We start from the raw sequence: 15,769 nt of genomic DNA, 5'->3' as shown, positions 1-15,769 counted from the left end.
ATTCTGACGGGCAAACCGTGACAACGTGAGCCATGTTGGGCTTGGCATGTGGAGTTCAGAACTGACCTGGTCTGTCTGATGTCGCTGAAGTGCGTGGTGACCTCGAGATGCTCAGAGTGAAAACAAGTGCCTAGAGCTCAGGAGGCGAGTGGATACAGAGGGAACTGCTCAGGGGACCTCGGGGGACAGAGGTCGCCAAACCTCTGCTGAGCGCACGGTGATGGCAAGGGAGCACAGGAGAAAGAGGCCAGGTGACAAGGAGTGGCTACAGGAGTGCCTGGGAATCTCCTGTAAAAGACAGCTTGCCGGCCAGCGCGTCGGCCTGGAGTGCAGGAGTCCCGGGTTCGATTCCCAGCCAGGGCACACAGGAGAAGCGCCCATCTGCTCTGCACCCCTCCCCCTCTCCTTTCTCTCTGTCTCTTTCTTCCCCTCCTGCAGCCAAGGCTCCATTGGAGCAAAGTTGGCCCAGGTACTGAGGATGGCTCCATGGCCTCTGCCTCAGGCGCTAGAATGGCTCTGGATGCAACAGAGCAACGCCCCAGATGGGCAGAGCATCGCCCCCTGGTGGGCATGCCGGGTGGATCCTGGTCGGGCGCATGTGGGAGTCTGTCTCTCTGCCTCCCCGCTTCTCACTTCAGAAAAAAAAAAAAAAAAAAGCTTGCCACTGGAGCTATGGTGGCACAGTGTATAAAGCACTGACCTGGAATGCTGAGGTTGCTGGTTCGAAACCCTGGGCTTGCCCGGTCAAGACATATATGGGAGTTGATGCTTCCTGCTCCTCCCCACTTCTCTCTCTCTCCCACTCTCTCTGCCCCTTTCCCCGCCGTCCCATCGTGTGGAATGTGGTCGTGACAGCTGAAGCAGTGTCCTGGACAACGAGGACAGGTGTGATAACAAAGGGACGGCAGAAGACAAGGCCGGATGGAGCTGGGGTCTGTGAGGACTGAATGGGGCGGACCCGCCCTCCCAGCTAAGGACATCTACATGCAAGGAAGGTTTGTTGTGGTTGATGCTGCTATTGGTTTGGTCCCTCTTAGGTGCAGCCAAACCTAGTTCTCACTGACACGCCCACTGTGAAGTGTAGTCATGAGGGTTGAGGGAGACAGAAGCAGATGCGTGCTGGGCGGAGCTTGGTGCACAGCGGGTGCTCAGTAATGCAGTTTCCTCTGTCCCTTCTCGTACCCACACAGGGCACAACAGCCTATGCCTCCAGTTGCCCTTGTCTTTGGCCCAGAAAATGGCCAATTTAATTGGAACAACTTATCTTCAATGCAAATCTAGGGGATTGTGGAGGAGTAGAAACTTCAGAGAGACTGTAGGATAGGCCATGAATGACAATGGGTGGGGCCGGGTGACTGAGAAGGTGACAGTGAAGACAGGTCCGCCTGGGTTTCTCATCTCCATCACTTAACCTGGGACCTTGGGCGGGTTGCTCTCCTCTCTGAGGCTCTTTTCTCATCATCGAAACCAAAGGTTAAGGGTCAATAAGGTTGGCTGTGCGTATTAAATAATCTATTAAGATGCTTAATTTAAAATGTTATGTAGAGGTAGCTATGAATGACAATCCAACAACAATAACGACAGTGTTCAAACGTGGTGATTGTGAGTACAGATGCAGTTCCTGTCTTAAATTCTTTCTGAAAGTGGCATTCATGCATCGTTCAGCAAGTCAGTAAGTTAGGGGGTTTCTATTTGGGGCACAGTACATGCACCTGTCACGTGGGTAATGTCCTCCCATATAAATCAGGTGGTTAAATTTGGCTGTGTTCTTTCCCGATCAGCACTGGTGCATCGTAGCTTTGCTTAACCGTAGGTTATGATGGCATACCTGAGTCATTTGCAATAAACATTGTAAAAGGAAAAATGGTGACCCACATGCTAGGAAACCTAAAATGAGCTTGGAAGTGCTGAGCAGGTGGGGAACGAAGGAATTCTAATGTCTTATAAAATAGGCACTCTACACGTAGGAAGTAGAGCGCATCTTTGCAGAGAGTTTAGAGCGGATGTCCTACCAACGATAAGGGGGTTTGAACAGATTCCTTTCCCTCCCCTCGATGCTGTTCCTTGCGGCCAGCAGGGCAGTTCCAGACACAGGAGCACCTCCAAGCCCTGTGACTCCACATGGTGCTTCCCTGGTTGGGGGGCTGTACTCCCCGCTGTCTTAGAACTCGATGTCGAGGTCAGCCAGCAGACCCCGAGCGTGGGCTGTTGAGCTGGGGCTCCTGAGAGGGCTCACCGCCCAGCAGTGCAGGGCAGACATTCGTGCAGCTACGTCCCTACCTGCATCCGACCGAGGTGTGGGCAAAGCAGCCCAGAGGAGGCTGGGTCACCCCGGCAGAGGGCTGAGGCAGGAAGTGACTTTCGTTCTGGGTCACCCCCCATCCCCCACCCTCACCTCACTGGATTCCAGCAGAGGAACAGGCCCAGCAGAGTCACGGACACATGACATGAACTGCTGCTGTTTGCAGAGACTAGGGTGGGGGGGGGATGACACTGTGACAGAAGCATAGGACAAGAAAGAGCGGAAAAGAGGCTGCTCACCTGACCCCAGTGCTTTCCTCTGTCTGTCCATGAGGGTCCGGAAGGGGCGAAGCCGTTGTCTGAGGAGGTGTGGCATCTGCTGACCACAAGTGCTGAGACTGGTGGTTCCTCTGGAAGGAAGCTGAGGGCTTCCTTCGGGTCAGCTCCCAAGCTTGTCGTGGAGCCCTGCGCCCTGCTGTGGCCCCCATGTGATCATCCGGCCACCGTGGGCAGGCACAGAGCGCAGCCCGGGCCTTTGCCCGCCTTCCCCGAGGAAGCATCCCCTGCTCTGAGGATGCCCAGCAGCGGCTCTCATGCAGGAGGGTGCAGGCGGGATCCGGTTCCAAGATGAGCCAACATCCTGTTTGATGGTTTAATAAGCTACTGCAGAGAGGTCATCCTACTCCAAACCCCTTCTATCCGACTGCAAAGTACAGGCCTCAGGGAGCCTTTCAAACACCCCCTGGGGCATATCTAGACGTTCTTTCTTCCGTTTAGCCTGATAACACCTGCTCCTTCTAACAGAGGGAAGTCACGGGTAACCCGAGCCTTGGAGACTCACGTGTTAATCCATGTGCATCTAGTTACGAAAACTGTAACTCACTTTACTCACCTTTCAAATAAGGGATAATCAGAGCACCTACCTGATAGGGTTGCTCTAAAAGGCTTAATATATGTAGGCCCTGGCCGGTTGGCTCAGTGGTAGAGCGTTGGCCTGGCGTGTGGAAGTCCCAGATTCGATTCCTGGCCAGGGTACACAGGAGAAGCGCCCATCTGCTTCTCCACCCTTCCCCCTCTCCTTTCTCTCTGTCTCTCTCTTCCCCTCCCGCAGCCAAGGCTCCATTGAAGCAAAGTTGGCCCGGGCACTGAGGACGGCTCCATGGCCTCCGCCTCAGGCGCAAGAATGGCTCTGGTTGTAACAGAGCAACACCCCAGATGGCAGAGCATTGCCCCCTGGTGTGCATGCCGGGTGGATCCTGGTTGGGCGCATGCAGGAGTCTGTCTCTCTGCTTCTCTCTTCAGAAAAATACAAAAAAAAAAAAAGTCTTTTTTTTTTTCCTGAAGCTGGAAACGGGGAGAGACAGTCAGACAGACTCCCGCATGTGCCCGACAGGGATCCACCCGGCACGCCCACCAGGGGCTACACTCTGCCCACCAGGAGGTGATGCTCTGCCCCTCCGGGGCATCGCTTTGCCGCAACCAGAGCCACTCTAGCGCCTGGGGCAGAGGCCAAGGAGCCATCCCCAGCCCCCGGGGCATCTTTGCTCCAACGGAGCCTTGGCTGTGGGAGGGGAAGAGAGAGACAGAGAGGAAGGAGGGGGGGTGGAGAAGCAAATGGGCGCTTCTCCTATGTGCCCTGGCCGGGAATCGAACCCGGGTCCCCCGCACGCCAGGCCGACGCTCTACCACTGAGCGAACCGGCGAGGGCCAAAAAAAAAAAAAGTCTTAATATATGTAAAGCATCAGGATGTCTGGCACTGATAGAATTACTGTGTTGGTGTTCCTCGGGCTTCCCCTTGTGACAACTGTGTGGCCGGCAGACGGGCTGGATGACTTATCGGTGGCACTCGAATAAGCATCCTGAAAGTAGGATGCTCAGAGGCTGCTCCCTAAATGATCTAGGGTCACACATGTATCACCTGTCCTGCGAAAAGCAAATCTTGAGCTACGGCCCTTTAAAGACCTTGAACCGCTCGGGGTTGTGTGGCCTAAGGATAGAGCCTCCGCTCCTATCAGATGTGTGGTTGGCGAGGCAGGATTTACGAGGCCCGGCTAGAAAGACAGAGTGGTCCAACCTCAGGAGGAAAAAAGCAAAACCCCCGTTGAGTGCCGACAGGAAGTCGACCTCAGCGCTGAAAGCCCCGCCCTTCAGGCGGCCGTCAGGATCCGCTCTGCTGACAGCTTTCGTCTCCAGCCGGAGCTCCTGCTGGGAGATCAGGAACCTCATCTCTTACTCCTCTGTCTCCATGACGTCCGTCCCCGGACCTGGAGGGCACCCGGTGGACACGTGCAGAGTGAAATGATGAATTAGTGACAGGGTGAACGTGGAAAAGGTCTTTGAAGAGCTTCAAGGAAGGCTTTGTACCCCCGGCATGACAGGGCAGTGCTGACTCCGCCAAAGCCTCCTTCTCGAACCCGTCTCCTTAGAATCCAGCACAGAAAGCAACCGAGCGCTCTCTGGGACCCACTTCGACTGGAGACCCATGGGAAACGCCCAGACAAGCGGTGAGCTTCCCGGACAAAGACACTGTCACCTGCACGCTCTTCTTCCTACCTAACCACTTTCTGAAACATGTGCATGGGTGTGCTGTGTGCGTCTGCAAACACACCTCGAGTTGTTTTATTTCCCTGACAGTCAAAGGGACCCGTGTACATTTCCCCGTTGTGTGTGGTCAGGACTGGTCTCAGAGATTCCCTGCGACAGAGCAAAGTCACTCAGCCAGGACAGGAAACTCCCCGAAATAAAAAGTTTTAGCCTTTGTACATGTCGATCTCTGACACGGAAGTTAATACCAACTCTCGTTTCCGTCCTTCCCATTTCCTTCCCTGCTAGGCTTTCTTTTCCAGGTCAGAGGCCGGCTGTCCTCCATGAACGGAACCTTGGTTTTCTGGGTGGCCACTTGTAGCCAGCCTCCTGGCTTCCTCTCCGTGCACCGGTTGGACTATCCAGCATCCAGATGACATGCTAGTGAAGGACTCCTTCCCTTGAGTGTCAACCTTCAGGAATACAGCAATAGCTTCGTGGCACCCGCCCCCCACCGTGTGATGACGAGTGGACCCCTGTCCGTCTGCTCTGCCACGAGCGTCGCGCTCCCGGGCCCTTGGTCCCCGGGGGAACCTCCTAGCCTAAAGGTCCTGCAGAGTGGGAAGCAAATCTTTTCCTCACCTCCCAATGGCGGAGGCTAAAGGCAAGACGGCAAAGGCACGGGGCTGGGATGGAGTGGACCGCTCAGTGGTTACTTGGGAATGTAAAGAACCTCTTGAACCCATGATGGAGGACCTTCAGGGGAACAGATTACAGACTGACTTCAGGACTCCTGTCCTCCTAGTCTGCATGTTCTTTTTTTTTTGTATTTTTCTGAAGCTGGAAACGGGGAGAGACAGTCAGACAGACTCCTGCATGCGCCCGACCGGGATCCACCCGGCACGCCCACCAGGGGCTACACTCTGCCCACCAGACAGACTCCCGCATGCGCCTGACCGGGATCCACCCGGCGCGACGCTCTGCCCACCAGGGGGCGATGCTCTGCCCACCAGGGGGCGATGCTCTCTGCCCCTCCGGGGAGTCGCTCTGCCGAGACCAGAGCCACTCTAGCGCCTGGGGCAGAGGCCAAGGAGCCATCCCCAGCGCCCGGGCCATCCTCGCTCCAATGGAGCCCTGGCTGCGGGAGGGGAAGAGAGAGACAGAGAGGGAGGGGGGGGGTGGAGAAGCAAATGGGCGCTTCTCCTATGTGCCCTGGCCAGGAATCGAACCCGGGTCCCCCGCACGCCAGGCTGACGCTCTACCGCTGAGCCAACCGGCCAGGGCCGTCTGCATGTTCTTTAAGGGAGGGGAAAGTGTTTACATCATGCCGTTCTGCATGTAAAACTCTGCAAGAGCTACCCACAGGGAACGGGGTAAGTTATGGCCCGTCCCTCCCCTGAGCCTCCCAGACAGGCTCGGCGACCTCCGTGAGACGCTCTCTCGGCACCCTGCTTCTTCCTCCTCAGGTGCAGCCATATTTTTATTTCTATGACAATTTAATCTGTCTCGTCCACTGGAATAGAAGCCCAGTGAAGCAGAAACATCGGGGGGAGGGGCATGCTTGGCACCACGCCTGCTGTAAGCAGACGTTTACTATTTAAGTGTATAATAAATACACACAATAGACTACTGTGCAGCCATTTCGGTGTATGACAATGTAGAATTGTTTATTGTCATCTAAAGTTGTGCGTAATATAAGGTTAAATTAAAAAAACAAATTATAAAATAGACATTGTATGATCTCATTTTTATAAAAAGAATAGCTATGCATATAGATACATTGATCGACATGTTAGTAGTGGTATGAGTATGAAGGATTTATTTTCTTTCAACTCTTCATATTATCTGGATTTTTAAAACAATAACATTCAATTGATCTATTATTTTCCAATTTAAACATTATTTCCATTATTAGAGCAAGTATATATTAAAACAAGTTTTTTTCTATCATAAAACTTCACTTGAAGTTTTTTAAACAATATTTGAAACAACTGATTTTCTGAATAAAAATCAAAATATTGGACTGTATTCTTTTGGTGTGTGTGTGTGTGAGAGAGAGAGAGACAGACAGACAGATGGACAGGAAGGGAAAGAGATGAGAAGCATCAACTCGTTGATGTAGCACTTTACTGTTTATTGATTGCTTCTCATACATGCCTTGATGGGGAGGCTCCAGCTGAGCCAGTGACCCCCTGCCAAAACCAGTGACCTTTGGCCTCAAGTCAGTGACCATGGGGTCATGTCTATGATCCCGCGCTCAAGCTGGCGACCTTAGGGTTTCGAAGTTGGGTGCTCAGCGTCCCAGGTCGACACTCTGTCCATTGTGCCACCACCTGGTCAGGCTGTTGGATAGTGCTCTTGATGCTATTGTTTTTTTAAAAATTTGTTTATTAACTTTAGAGAGAGAGGAAAGGAAGGAGAGAAAGAGAGAGAGAGAGAGAGAGAGAGAGAGAGAGAAACACCGATTTGTTGTTTCACTTATTACGCATTCATTGGTTGATTCTTGTATGTGCCCTGACCAGAGAGCTGATCCAGTCTTGGCATATTGGGATGATGCTCTAACCAACTGAGCTACCTGATCAGGGCTTGATGTTATTTCTGATTAAAGTAGGCCTCTATCAAAATGATCATGATATCTTCATTTCTCTATAAAATTTGTCATTTTATTTTAATGTTCATAATTACCCATTTGACTCCTCTCTCTCTTCTTTACTGTTTTATAAAATTACAAATGGACATTAAGATCCACTTGTCATTTTCCCTTTTAAAAGACGTTAATTTACATAAATAAGGCATTTACAGACAGTGAACTCTACAGAGTAACATACCCCTGGATATCTTAAATGCTAAGTATAATTGCACTTTGTTTATAGAGCGATGGGCATTATTGTGGGGAAATGGAAAATATTTTTGTCTATACATTCCTTTTCCAACTAAGTGTAGTCAAAAAGTTCCACTGAGTCAGTTTAAGATAAGAAAGAAAGAGGGTGACTGCTGTCTATGGCTGCCTGTCAGTAATGCCAGTTTCGCCATTGCGACAGCTTCAGCCCGTTGGCACGAGGACCTCAGCACCATATCCAGCAGTCACACCCCATGACCTATATGAGGGGGCAGCCCCGAAGAACTAGTAACCATTACTCATTTCCAGCAGAGAGTGTATCAGAACAGTGATAACCAGGTGCCTCAGGCCAATACACACCATTTATTATACGGTCGTCATAGAGACGTGGGCGGGCACAGCTGGGCTCTACGTTTCCCGTGGAAGCTCAGAAAGTTCAAGGACGTCAGCAAACCCTCATTTCAGATCCAGGAGCATGGAGGCTGGGTTTTCTAAGTAGGACTTCCACAGATTCGAGAAGCGGGACATCGTAGCACCGTCGATGATCCTGTGGTCGGCTGACCAGCTCACGTTCATGATCTGGGCCTTATAGACTTCTCCTTTCTCGTTAAATCGGGGAAGAGCCTGGAGAAGCAGAAGAGTGTGGAGAGTCAGCCTCACTGCTCTCCGAGCACGAGGCCTAGAGAGAGAGCTCAGCTCACAGCTCGGCAAGCCCTGCCGCTGCCCCACACGGGGGAGGAGAGACGGCCACCCCCGGTGGCTTCTGAGGCTGCCAGCTCCTGCTTCCTTCATCTTTGAGGGCGGCCCTTAGACTTTCAGTTCGTCCGGGGCACTTCCGGTGCCCTGAACCACTTCCGTATGTGCAGTCAATTTCATCTCGGGTTTCAATCATTTGACAAGTGTTTACTGAGCACCTGCCCGGCACCGGGCACTCTTCTAGACTCTGGGGACAGAGCAGGGAGCAGGGCAATGAACCCTTCCCTCTCGGAGTTCACACTTTAATGGGCAGGGACAGACGATTACGATAGATAAGTAAAATGTATAGTGTGTCAGGTGGTGAAAGAAAAGTGCAAAAGAAAAATACCGCAATTGGAGAGGGGACAGAGTGTAGAGAAGTAGAGGGAGGTGGCATGACTTTGAAGGGTGGGCAGTGAGGTACCAGGCTACGTGGGTGCCCAGAAACAGGGCAGAGTGGGGGAGAGACTGCAGAGGGGGGCCCGCTAAGTTTCAGGGCACCGGAGGGCAGGGCAGGGTGAGCCTGGAAGAGGGCCCATGGAGCACGGTGAAGGTGGGCTGCGGCGTTCAGAACCATCGCTCTCAGAACCATCTGTCTTTGGTAAAGGACCTATTCCCCTCTCCCCTCAGATTTCCAGCCCATTGCAGGCTATTTTAAAAAAATATATTAAAAGTGAATTACTAGGCCCTGGCCGGTTGGCTCAGTGGTAGAGCGTTGGCCTGGCGTGCAGGAGTCCTGGGTTCAATTCCCGGCCAGGGCACACAGGAGAAGCGCCCATCTGCTTCTCCACCCCTCCCCCTCTCCTTCCTCTCTGTCTCTCTCTTCCCCTCCCGCAGCCGAGGCTCCATTGGAGCAAAGTTGGCCCGGGCGCTGGGGATGGCTCTATGGCCTCCGCCTCAGGTGCTAGAATGGCTCTGGTTGCAACAGAGCAACGCCCCAGATGGGCAGAGCATCGCCCCCTGGTGGGCATGCCGGGTGGATCCCGGTCGGGCGCATGCGGGAGTCTGTCTGACTGCCTCCCCGTTTCCAACTTCAGAAAAATACAAAAAAAAAAAAAAAAAAAAAGTGAATTACTAAAAAAAAGAATAAAAAAGAAGAAAAGTTCTTTGAGATCATGAAGACCACAATCAAGGTTAATGTAGGGACAATGACAAGCGTCCAGGACCTTACTGTGTCAGCTCTGGGGGTCCTGCACCCTGAGTTAACAGGGGTGGGTGCCCAAGCCCCGCATCCCCCCAAGGCTGGTTCAGTGGCCACGGGGTGAGCTTGGACATTTTTAAAAAAGAGACCCAGCCGATTCCAGTATGCAGCCAGGCTAACAATCCTTGCCACCTATTCTAAGTGAGCTTCTCCGAAAACAGGGCAGCAGATCACCTGTGGGTCTTGGTTGTTTGCATTTAATGTTCCAGCTCACCTATGCTGAAACCACCTGAGCTTTTCTTAAAAGCCCAAGTTCTGGGGGCTCTGTCCCCAAAGCCAAGAAATCTGCACATGAAACTAGCACTCCTATCGTTCTTGAACAGAGTGCGAGAAAAAATGCTCGGAAGAGCGCCTCACTTGGTGGTAAACAGTCACCTGGAGTGGCTGCTCCTCTCTGGCATTCTGAAATGCAGACATTTTGGTAGAAGCAGGTCGGCCGTAGCTGTGATTCTCCGTCGAGACTCACAGCGTGCCCCGCACTGTCCACAGAGAAACGGCAGGTCACGGCCGTGCCCACACGCAGGCCCCCGAGCTAGCTGCGGGCTGGGGACAGCCCGGCGGACCGAGGAGACCCTGCACTCAGACCCACGCAGTGCGGGGGAACCTGAGAAACGGTTACTCTCCTCTGCATCTTCCCTCCCGGCGTGCCGATGTTCCTTCTGTAGTCACTTCATAAACCCACCTTAATTGAGCCAATGGCCCCAATGGCTACTTCGGGCGGCAAGATCACCGGTTTGGCATAGGTGCCACCAATCTAAACACAAGCAGAGGCGAGAATAGGAAAGTTAAGCGTAGGATGAACAAATGGCAAATACAAGTCTCTCTTTTTAATCGAGCCTCTGCCCAGTGATCGGAAGTCGTGGTTTGTAGCCGGGAGCACACTGTCACTCACTGAGCCGATGTTGGAGAGAGTGAAGGTCCCTCCGGTGAGGTCCGTGGTGCTGAGCTGACCCGCGGAGCCCAGTGTCTGCAGGCGGTTCAGTTCCGTGGCGATCTCGAACACAGAGCAGATCTGGACGTTTTTCACATTAGGGACAATCAATCCCTGCTCGGTATCCATTGCTATCCCAATGTTATGAGAAGCCTAAAAGAAAAAAAAAATTATACAATAGGTCTTTCATAAGAGAACAGGAAAGGATCAACCCTCATGGTAGTAAACAAACGACCAGAAATTATTTTATCAAAGTGGAGTGACATAAAAGAAATGATTTTTAAAGTGTTTCAAAAAAGACTTTTTGAAAGAGATAATTTCTGGTAGGTAAGAATGTCGGGCAACAGTCTATTTCGATACATTGTTAGTGGAAACATAAGCTCGCATAGGCTTTCTGGAGAACATTTAACAACAGGTACAAACGTTCATAAAAATCTATGTTACAGAGTTAAGTACAGAAGTATGTACAGAGAAACGTGTGTTGGATTCAGATTGTAAATTTGAGAAACTAAAAACAATCAAAATGTTTGCAATAAGTCACTGGCCAAATAAATAATAAATGGTAACAAAGCTGTATTTATTGACATGCAATAATGTCCATAAATATATTAAATGAAAAAATAAGAAGTTAAATATTTTTATAAAGTTCAAAGTTAAAAAACATGTATAAATGTATAATTCCATATAGATAAATGTAAAGGTAAAATCCTGGGTAGATACACGTCTCAACATAAACAGTGAGCTATCTTAGAGGTCATGGCATTGAAGATGAACATCGTTATTTTCTTGTCTGAATTTTTTGCAACCAGTATCTCCTTAATCAGAAAACTGTGTTAATCATATGGGAAGATTTTAGATCCAACCCCTCAGAATATCTAAGCTCACTTCCTGCTTGTCCATTTTGAATGCGAAATATAAATAAGAATTAGCACTCCTAAGAGTTCTGTCTTGCCTGACCTGTGGTGGCCCAGTTTAAAAAGCCTTGACCTGGAACGCTGAGGTCGCCAGTTTGAAACCCTGGGTTTGCCTGGTCAGGGCACATATGAGAAAGCAATCAGTGAACAACTCAAGTGCCACAACTATGAGTTGATACTTCTAGCATTCCCCTCCCACCCCCAGCCCTACTTCTGTAAAATCAATAAATAAAATCTTAAAAAAAAAAAAAGAGTTGTCTTAATAAACTTTCACTCCAGCCAGAAGAGTTCATTCAAATGGAATTCAAACTTTCCCTATTTTTCTCATTTAAAATTGTTCTTGCTTTAAAAATCGCTGGAATTCCATTTTGAGAGAGTTGCTCTTTCTGAGGGAAGGGTGAGTTGGGTGGGTAATATAACCCAGCCTTTACAGTTGTATGTTTCCATTATTTAAGCTGAAAACCAAAGGGCTTAAGATGGCAGCGTGGCCCCGCCCTGTAGCTCAGTTGATTGGAGAGTCATCCCGATACGCCAAGGAAGTGGGTTCGGTGCAGGGTCAGGGCACATACAAGAATCGACCAATGTTTGAACAACAAAGCAACATCTCTCTCTCTCTCTCTCTCTCTCTCTCTCAACTCATTACATAAAAAATTTTAAAATGTCAATCTGCAGGCCCTGGCCGGTTGGCTCAGCGGTAGAGCGTCGGCCTAGCGTGCGGAGGACCCGGGTTCGATTCCCGGCCAGGGCACACAGGAGAAGCGCCCATTTGCTTCTCCACCCCTCCGCCGCGCTTTCCTCTCTGTCTCTCTCTTCCCCTCCCGCAGCCAAGGCTCCATTGGAGCAAAAAAAAATGGCCCGGGCGCTGGGGATGGCTCTGTGGCCTCTGCCTCAGGCGCTAGAGTGGCTCTGGTCGCAACATGGCGACGCCCAGGATGGGCAGAGCATCGCCCCCTGGTGGGCAGAGCGTCGCCCCCTGGTGGGGGCGTGCCGGGTGGATCCCGGTCGGGCGCATGCGGGAGTCTGTCTGACTGTCTCTCCCCGTTTCCAGCTTCAGAAAAATGAAAAAAAAAAAAAAAAAAAAAAAAAAAAAAAATGTCAATCTGCATACTTGAACAGTAGCATCAACCAGTAAAAAATGCAACAACAACAAATTATACCTGAGCTTGGTGTTTTCTCCCCTACCTAAAAAAGGGTCGCGATCTGAGGTCCGACAGACAGACGCCTCTCTACCTGACAAGCACGTCTGCACCCTCCATTTCTAACAAGAACATCCCCACACTCAGCTGACCTTGTAGGTGACCTTCTGGCAGTCCTCGTCCACAGAGGCGTTCAGGATGGGGAACTGGAGCAGTCCCAGCGAGGCGGCCTGTGGAACACACGGAGGGCACCCGTCAGCACTTCCGCGGGGAGGGACGGGGTCAGAGCAGCAGGAAGAGGCGGAAGGAGGGATGGAGGGAGAGCCCTCACTAATGCCCAGTTCAGGCTCAAGTCTTGCATGTCCCCGGGCCTGTGACTGTCAGCAGTGTGCAATGAGGTCACCCTAACCATTTAAGAATAAAAGATTAAAAAAAAAAAAAAAAAAGCCAAATTGTTTGTAAACATCAAGATTTGCATAACTGAAAAAAAATTTTTTTCTTTAAAAACATGTAAAAAGGAGAGTTTTCAAAATAACTACAGGATGGGACAAAAGTAGGTTTACAGCTGTGACCATGTGAAAGAATTTATTATTGTATCATTTATTAATTCTTGTACTCTTTTCCATAGGAACAACTGTAAACCTACTTTTGCCCCAACTCCCTGGATAGGCTGTACCAGGGAAAATGCCTAAGTCCGCGTGACTTCCTCGCTTACAGTCCGAGTCCAGGATCTCCATGAGAAGTAGGCCTGTAAGCTATTTCCCTGTGTGAAAAGAACAAGTGATAATGAGCTCCCCGTGTACTGACCATGAGAGGCTAGTGTCCCGCCTCCTGTCCTTGGTCACGAGAGCTGGAGGGATAATGAATTACTTAAGGGCACGTCCCTGGTCTGGTCACATTTATGTCTTCCTGCTCTGCCTTCTTCTCCCTGAATCTCTCTCCTTTTTTCTGTTTTTAATATTATTATTCTTCTGTCCGCATTCAGATTTCCCTAACTTTCTCCCATATGTTCTCACTGCCTGTTTTTCTGTCCACCTGGGATCTAATCAAGGTTCACATATTGCATTTGGTTGTCGTGCCTCGTATTTAACTTAGAAAAGAGAAAAATAATGCTCAGGATTGTCCTTAAAAAGGATTCCCTCAGGCATTGCCCTCGTCTGGTCATAGGAAGACTTTGTTACTTGTCTGGGGTGTTGTGTTATTTGTGCCGGTGGGTCAGTGGTCTTGACAACACGAAGTCACATCCTGAACAAGAGAGTTACGGAAAGTATCACCAACCATTTGATGCAATAACTGTAACTTCAATCTATATATAAAGTTTAACTAAGATTTAAAGTGTTATGCATAGAAACAGTACTTTGGGTAAAATCCAAACTTTGTAAAACAAAAAAACAAGGTGTGTGTGTCCATGGATTAGAGGTCATTTTTGCCCCTGTACAATACTTTGTAACATTTTCTCAATGTTCTGAAAGTTAGAACAGGCAGGAAAAAATGTTACTTTACGACAAATAAAGCATAGTAAATGTTACTTTCAAAATAGACATCAGGTACTCCATTCAGACTGGAACAATGAATAATAATCATAATAAAACCAATTCCATGTACTACAGAGCTGGTCTATCCTTGCTCCAGCACAGACTTGTCAACAACAAACTCTCAGAAACTGAAAATAAAAAGTAAAACACAAATCAGCCTCGGGTCACTGGCAACAGTGGTCCCTCCTTCCTGCTGACAGCCCCGCCCACCCCCACATCTCTGAGTCCTCTCTCCCGCCCCTCTCCCAGCCTACAGGGCGCTTCCACTTGTCCTCACACGTGTGCAACAGGTGTGCAAGAGAGCAGGGGGCAGCTGGAACCTTCCTCCAATCACCCACTTCAACCACCACCTGTACTTCTGCGCCGTCTGCCTCTTACCAGGCTATTAAAGTCTCCCCCCCCCCCCTTAAAAAGAGGAAGGAAGAGAGAGACTATGAGAAGCATCAACTCATAGTCACGTCATGTTAGTTGTCCATTGCTTGCTTCTCATCCGTGCCTTGACCAGGGGCTCAGCCCAGCCAGTGTCGCCTTGATCAAGCCAGAGACCTTGGGCTTCAAGCCAGCGACCACAGAATCATGCCGATGATCCCACGTTCAAGCTGGTGACTTCGGGGTTTCGAACCTGAGACCTTGGTGTCCCAGGCTGACCCTCTATCCACTGTGCCACCACCAGTCACGCTCCTCTCACTTTCTATGGAGGGGAAGCAGAGCTTGCTACCTCAAAATATGCCTTTTTGGGGTATTGGTTATTTTAAGCTGGTTATTTTTAAGAAACAGAAGACCCTCACCGCCTAAAAGAGACTAGAGAGAGGACGCGGCCCAGGAAGGGAGCGACCGTCCCGGATAACTCCAGTTTAATCTGAGCGAGGGTCCCGGATAACTAGTTTAATCTGAGCAAGGGTCCCGGATAACTCCAGTTTAATCTGAGCGAGGGTTAACAGACAGGGAGGAGCCTGGCGAGGCCTGTTTGACCAAAGGTCTCTCTGTGTCCCATCATTAAAGACGGCCCAGCCTGACCAGTGGTGGCACAGTGGACAGAGCACTGACCTGGGACACTGAGGTCCCAGGTTTGAAACCCCAAGGGGACAGGCTCGAGTGCGAGCTCATGTGGCTTGAGCACAGGCTCACCAGCTTCAGCGCGGGGCTGCCAGCGTTAGTGGGGGTCATCTACCTGACCCCTATGGTCACTGGCTTGAAGTCCAAGGTCACTGGCTTGAGCAAGGGTTCACTGGCTCAGCTTGAGACCCCTGGTCAAGGCATGTATGAGAAGCAATCAATGAACAACTAAAGTGACGCAACTATAAGTTGATGCTTCTCATCTCTCTCCCTTCCTGTCTGTCTCTCTCACCTAAAAACACAAGATGGCCCAACAAACACTGTTTACCAAACATTTGCTTTCCATCTCAATGTGAACTGCCTTCCTGCCCTTTAAAGTCCAGACCACTAACTCCCCCAACCCCAGCAGTCACCCTTTCTGCCTTAGCTCAAGATGGGACATACGCCTTAACTACCACCCTCCGGTCTCATATTCTTATGGAACCCGTGTACGTACATACGTATTTTCTCCTGTTACTCTGTCCCACGTTAATTTGATTAGCCCAGCCAGAAGAACTTACAAGTTAGGAGAAAAATGATATTTTCCTCTCCCCCACCATTCATTCACTAACTAACTGCAAACAAGCTTCTAGCCCAGGGGTTGGGAACCTATGGCTC

The 15,769-nt window shown here is 50.2% G+C and overlaps 1 protein-coding gene across 1 annotated transcript in view; it reads right to left on the bottom strand.

The window, feature by feature from the left end:
* Positions 1–6,405: 6,405 nt before the first annotated feature.
* The window catches only part of DBT (dihydrolipoamide branched chain transacylase E2), a 28,621-nt gene continuing 19,257 nt past the window's right edge, over positions 6,406–15,769 (bottom strand). The window contains exons 8-11 of the mRNA XM_066352807.1: positions 12,674–12,751; positions 10,433–10,624; positions 10,223–10,294; positions 6,406–8,228 (exon numbers count right to left, since the gene is read on the bottom strand). Of these exons, the coding sequence (XP_066208904.1) occupies positions 8,061–8,228; positions 10,223–10,294; positions 10,433–10,624; positions 12,674–12,751 (510 nt within the window). The 3' untranslated portion in view covers positions 6,406–8,060. The remainder of the gene's footprint in view (positions 8,229–10,222; positions 10,295–10,432; positions 10,625–12,673; positions 12,752–15,769) is intronic.

The sequence above is a fragment of the Saccopteryx leptura genome, chromosome 11, assembly GCF_036850995.1.
Source record: "Saccopteryx leptura isolate mSacLep1 chromosome 11, mSacLep1_pri_phased_curated, whole genome shotgun sequence".
Classification (NCBI taxonomy): Eukaryota; Metazoa; Chordata; class Mammalia; order Chiroptera; family Emballonuridae; genus Saccopteryx; species Saccopteryx leptura.
The sequence above is the reverse complement of the archived record's forward strand: the minus strand, read 5'-3'. Positions and strand labels throughout refer to the sequence as shown.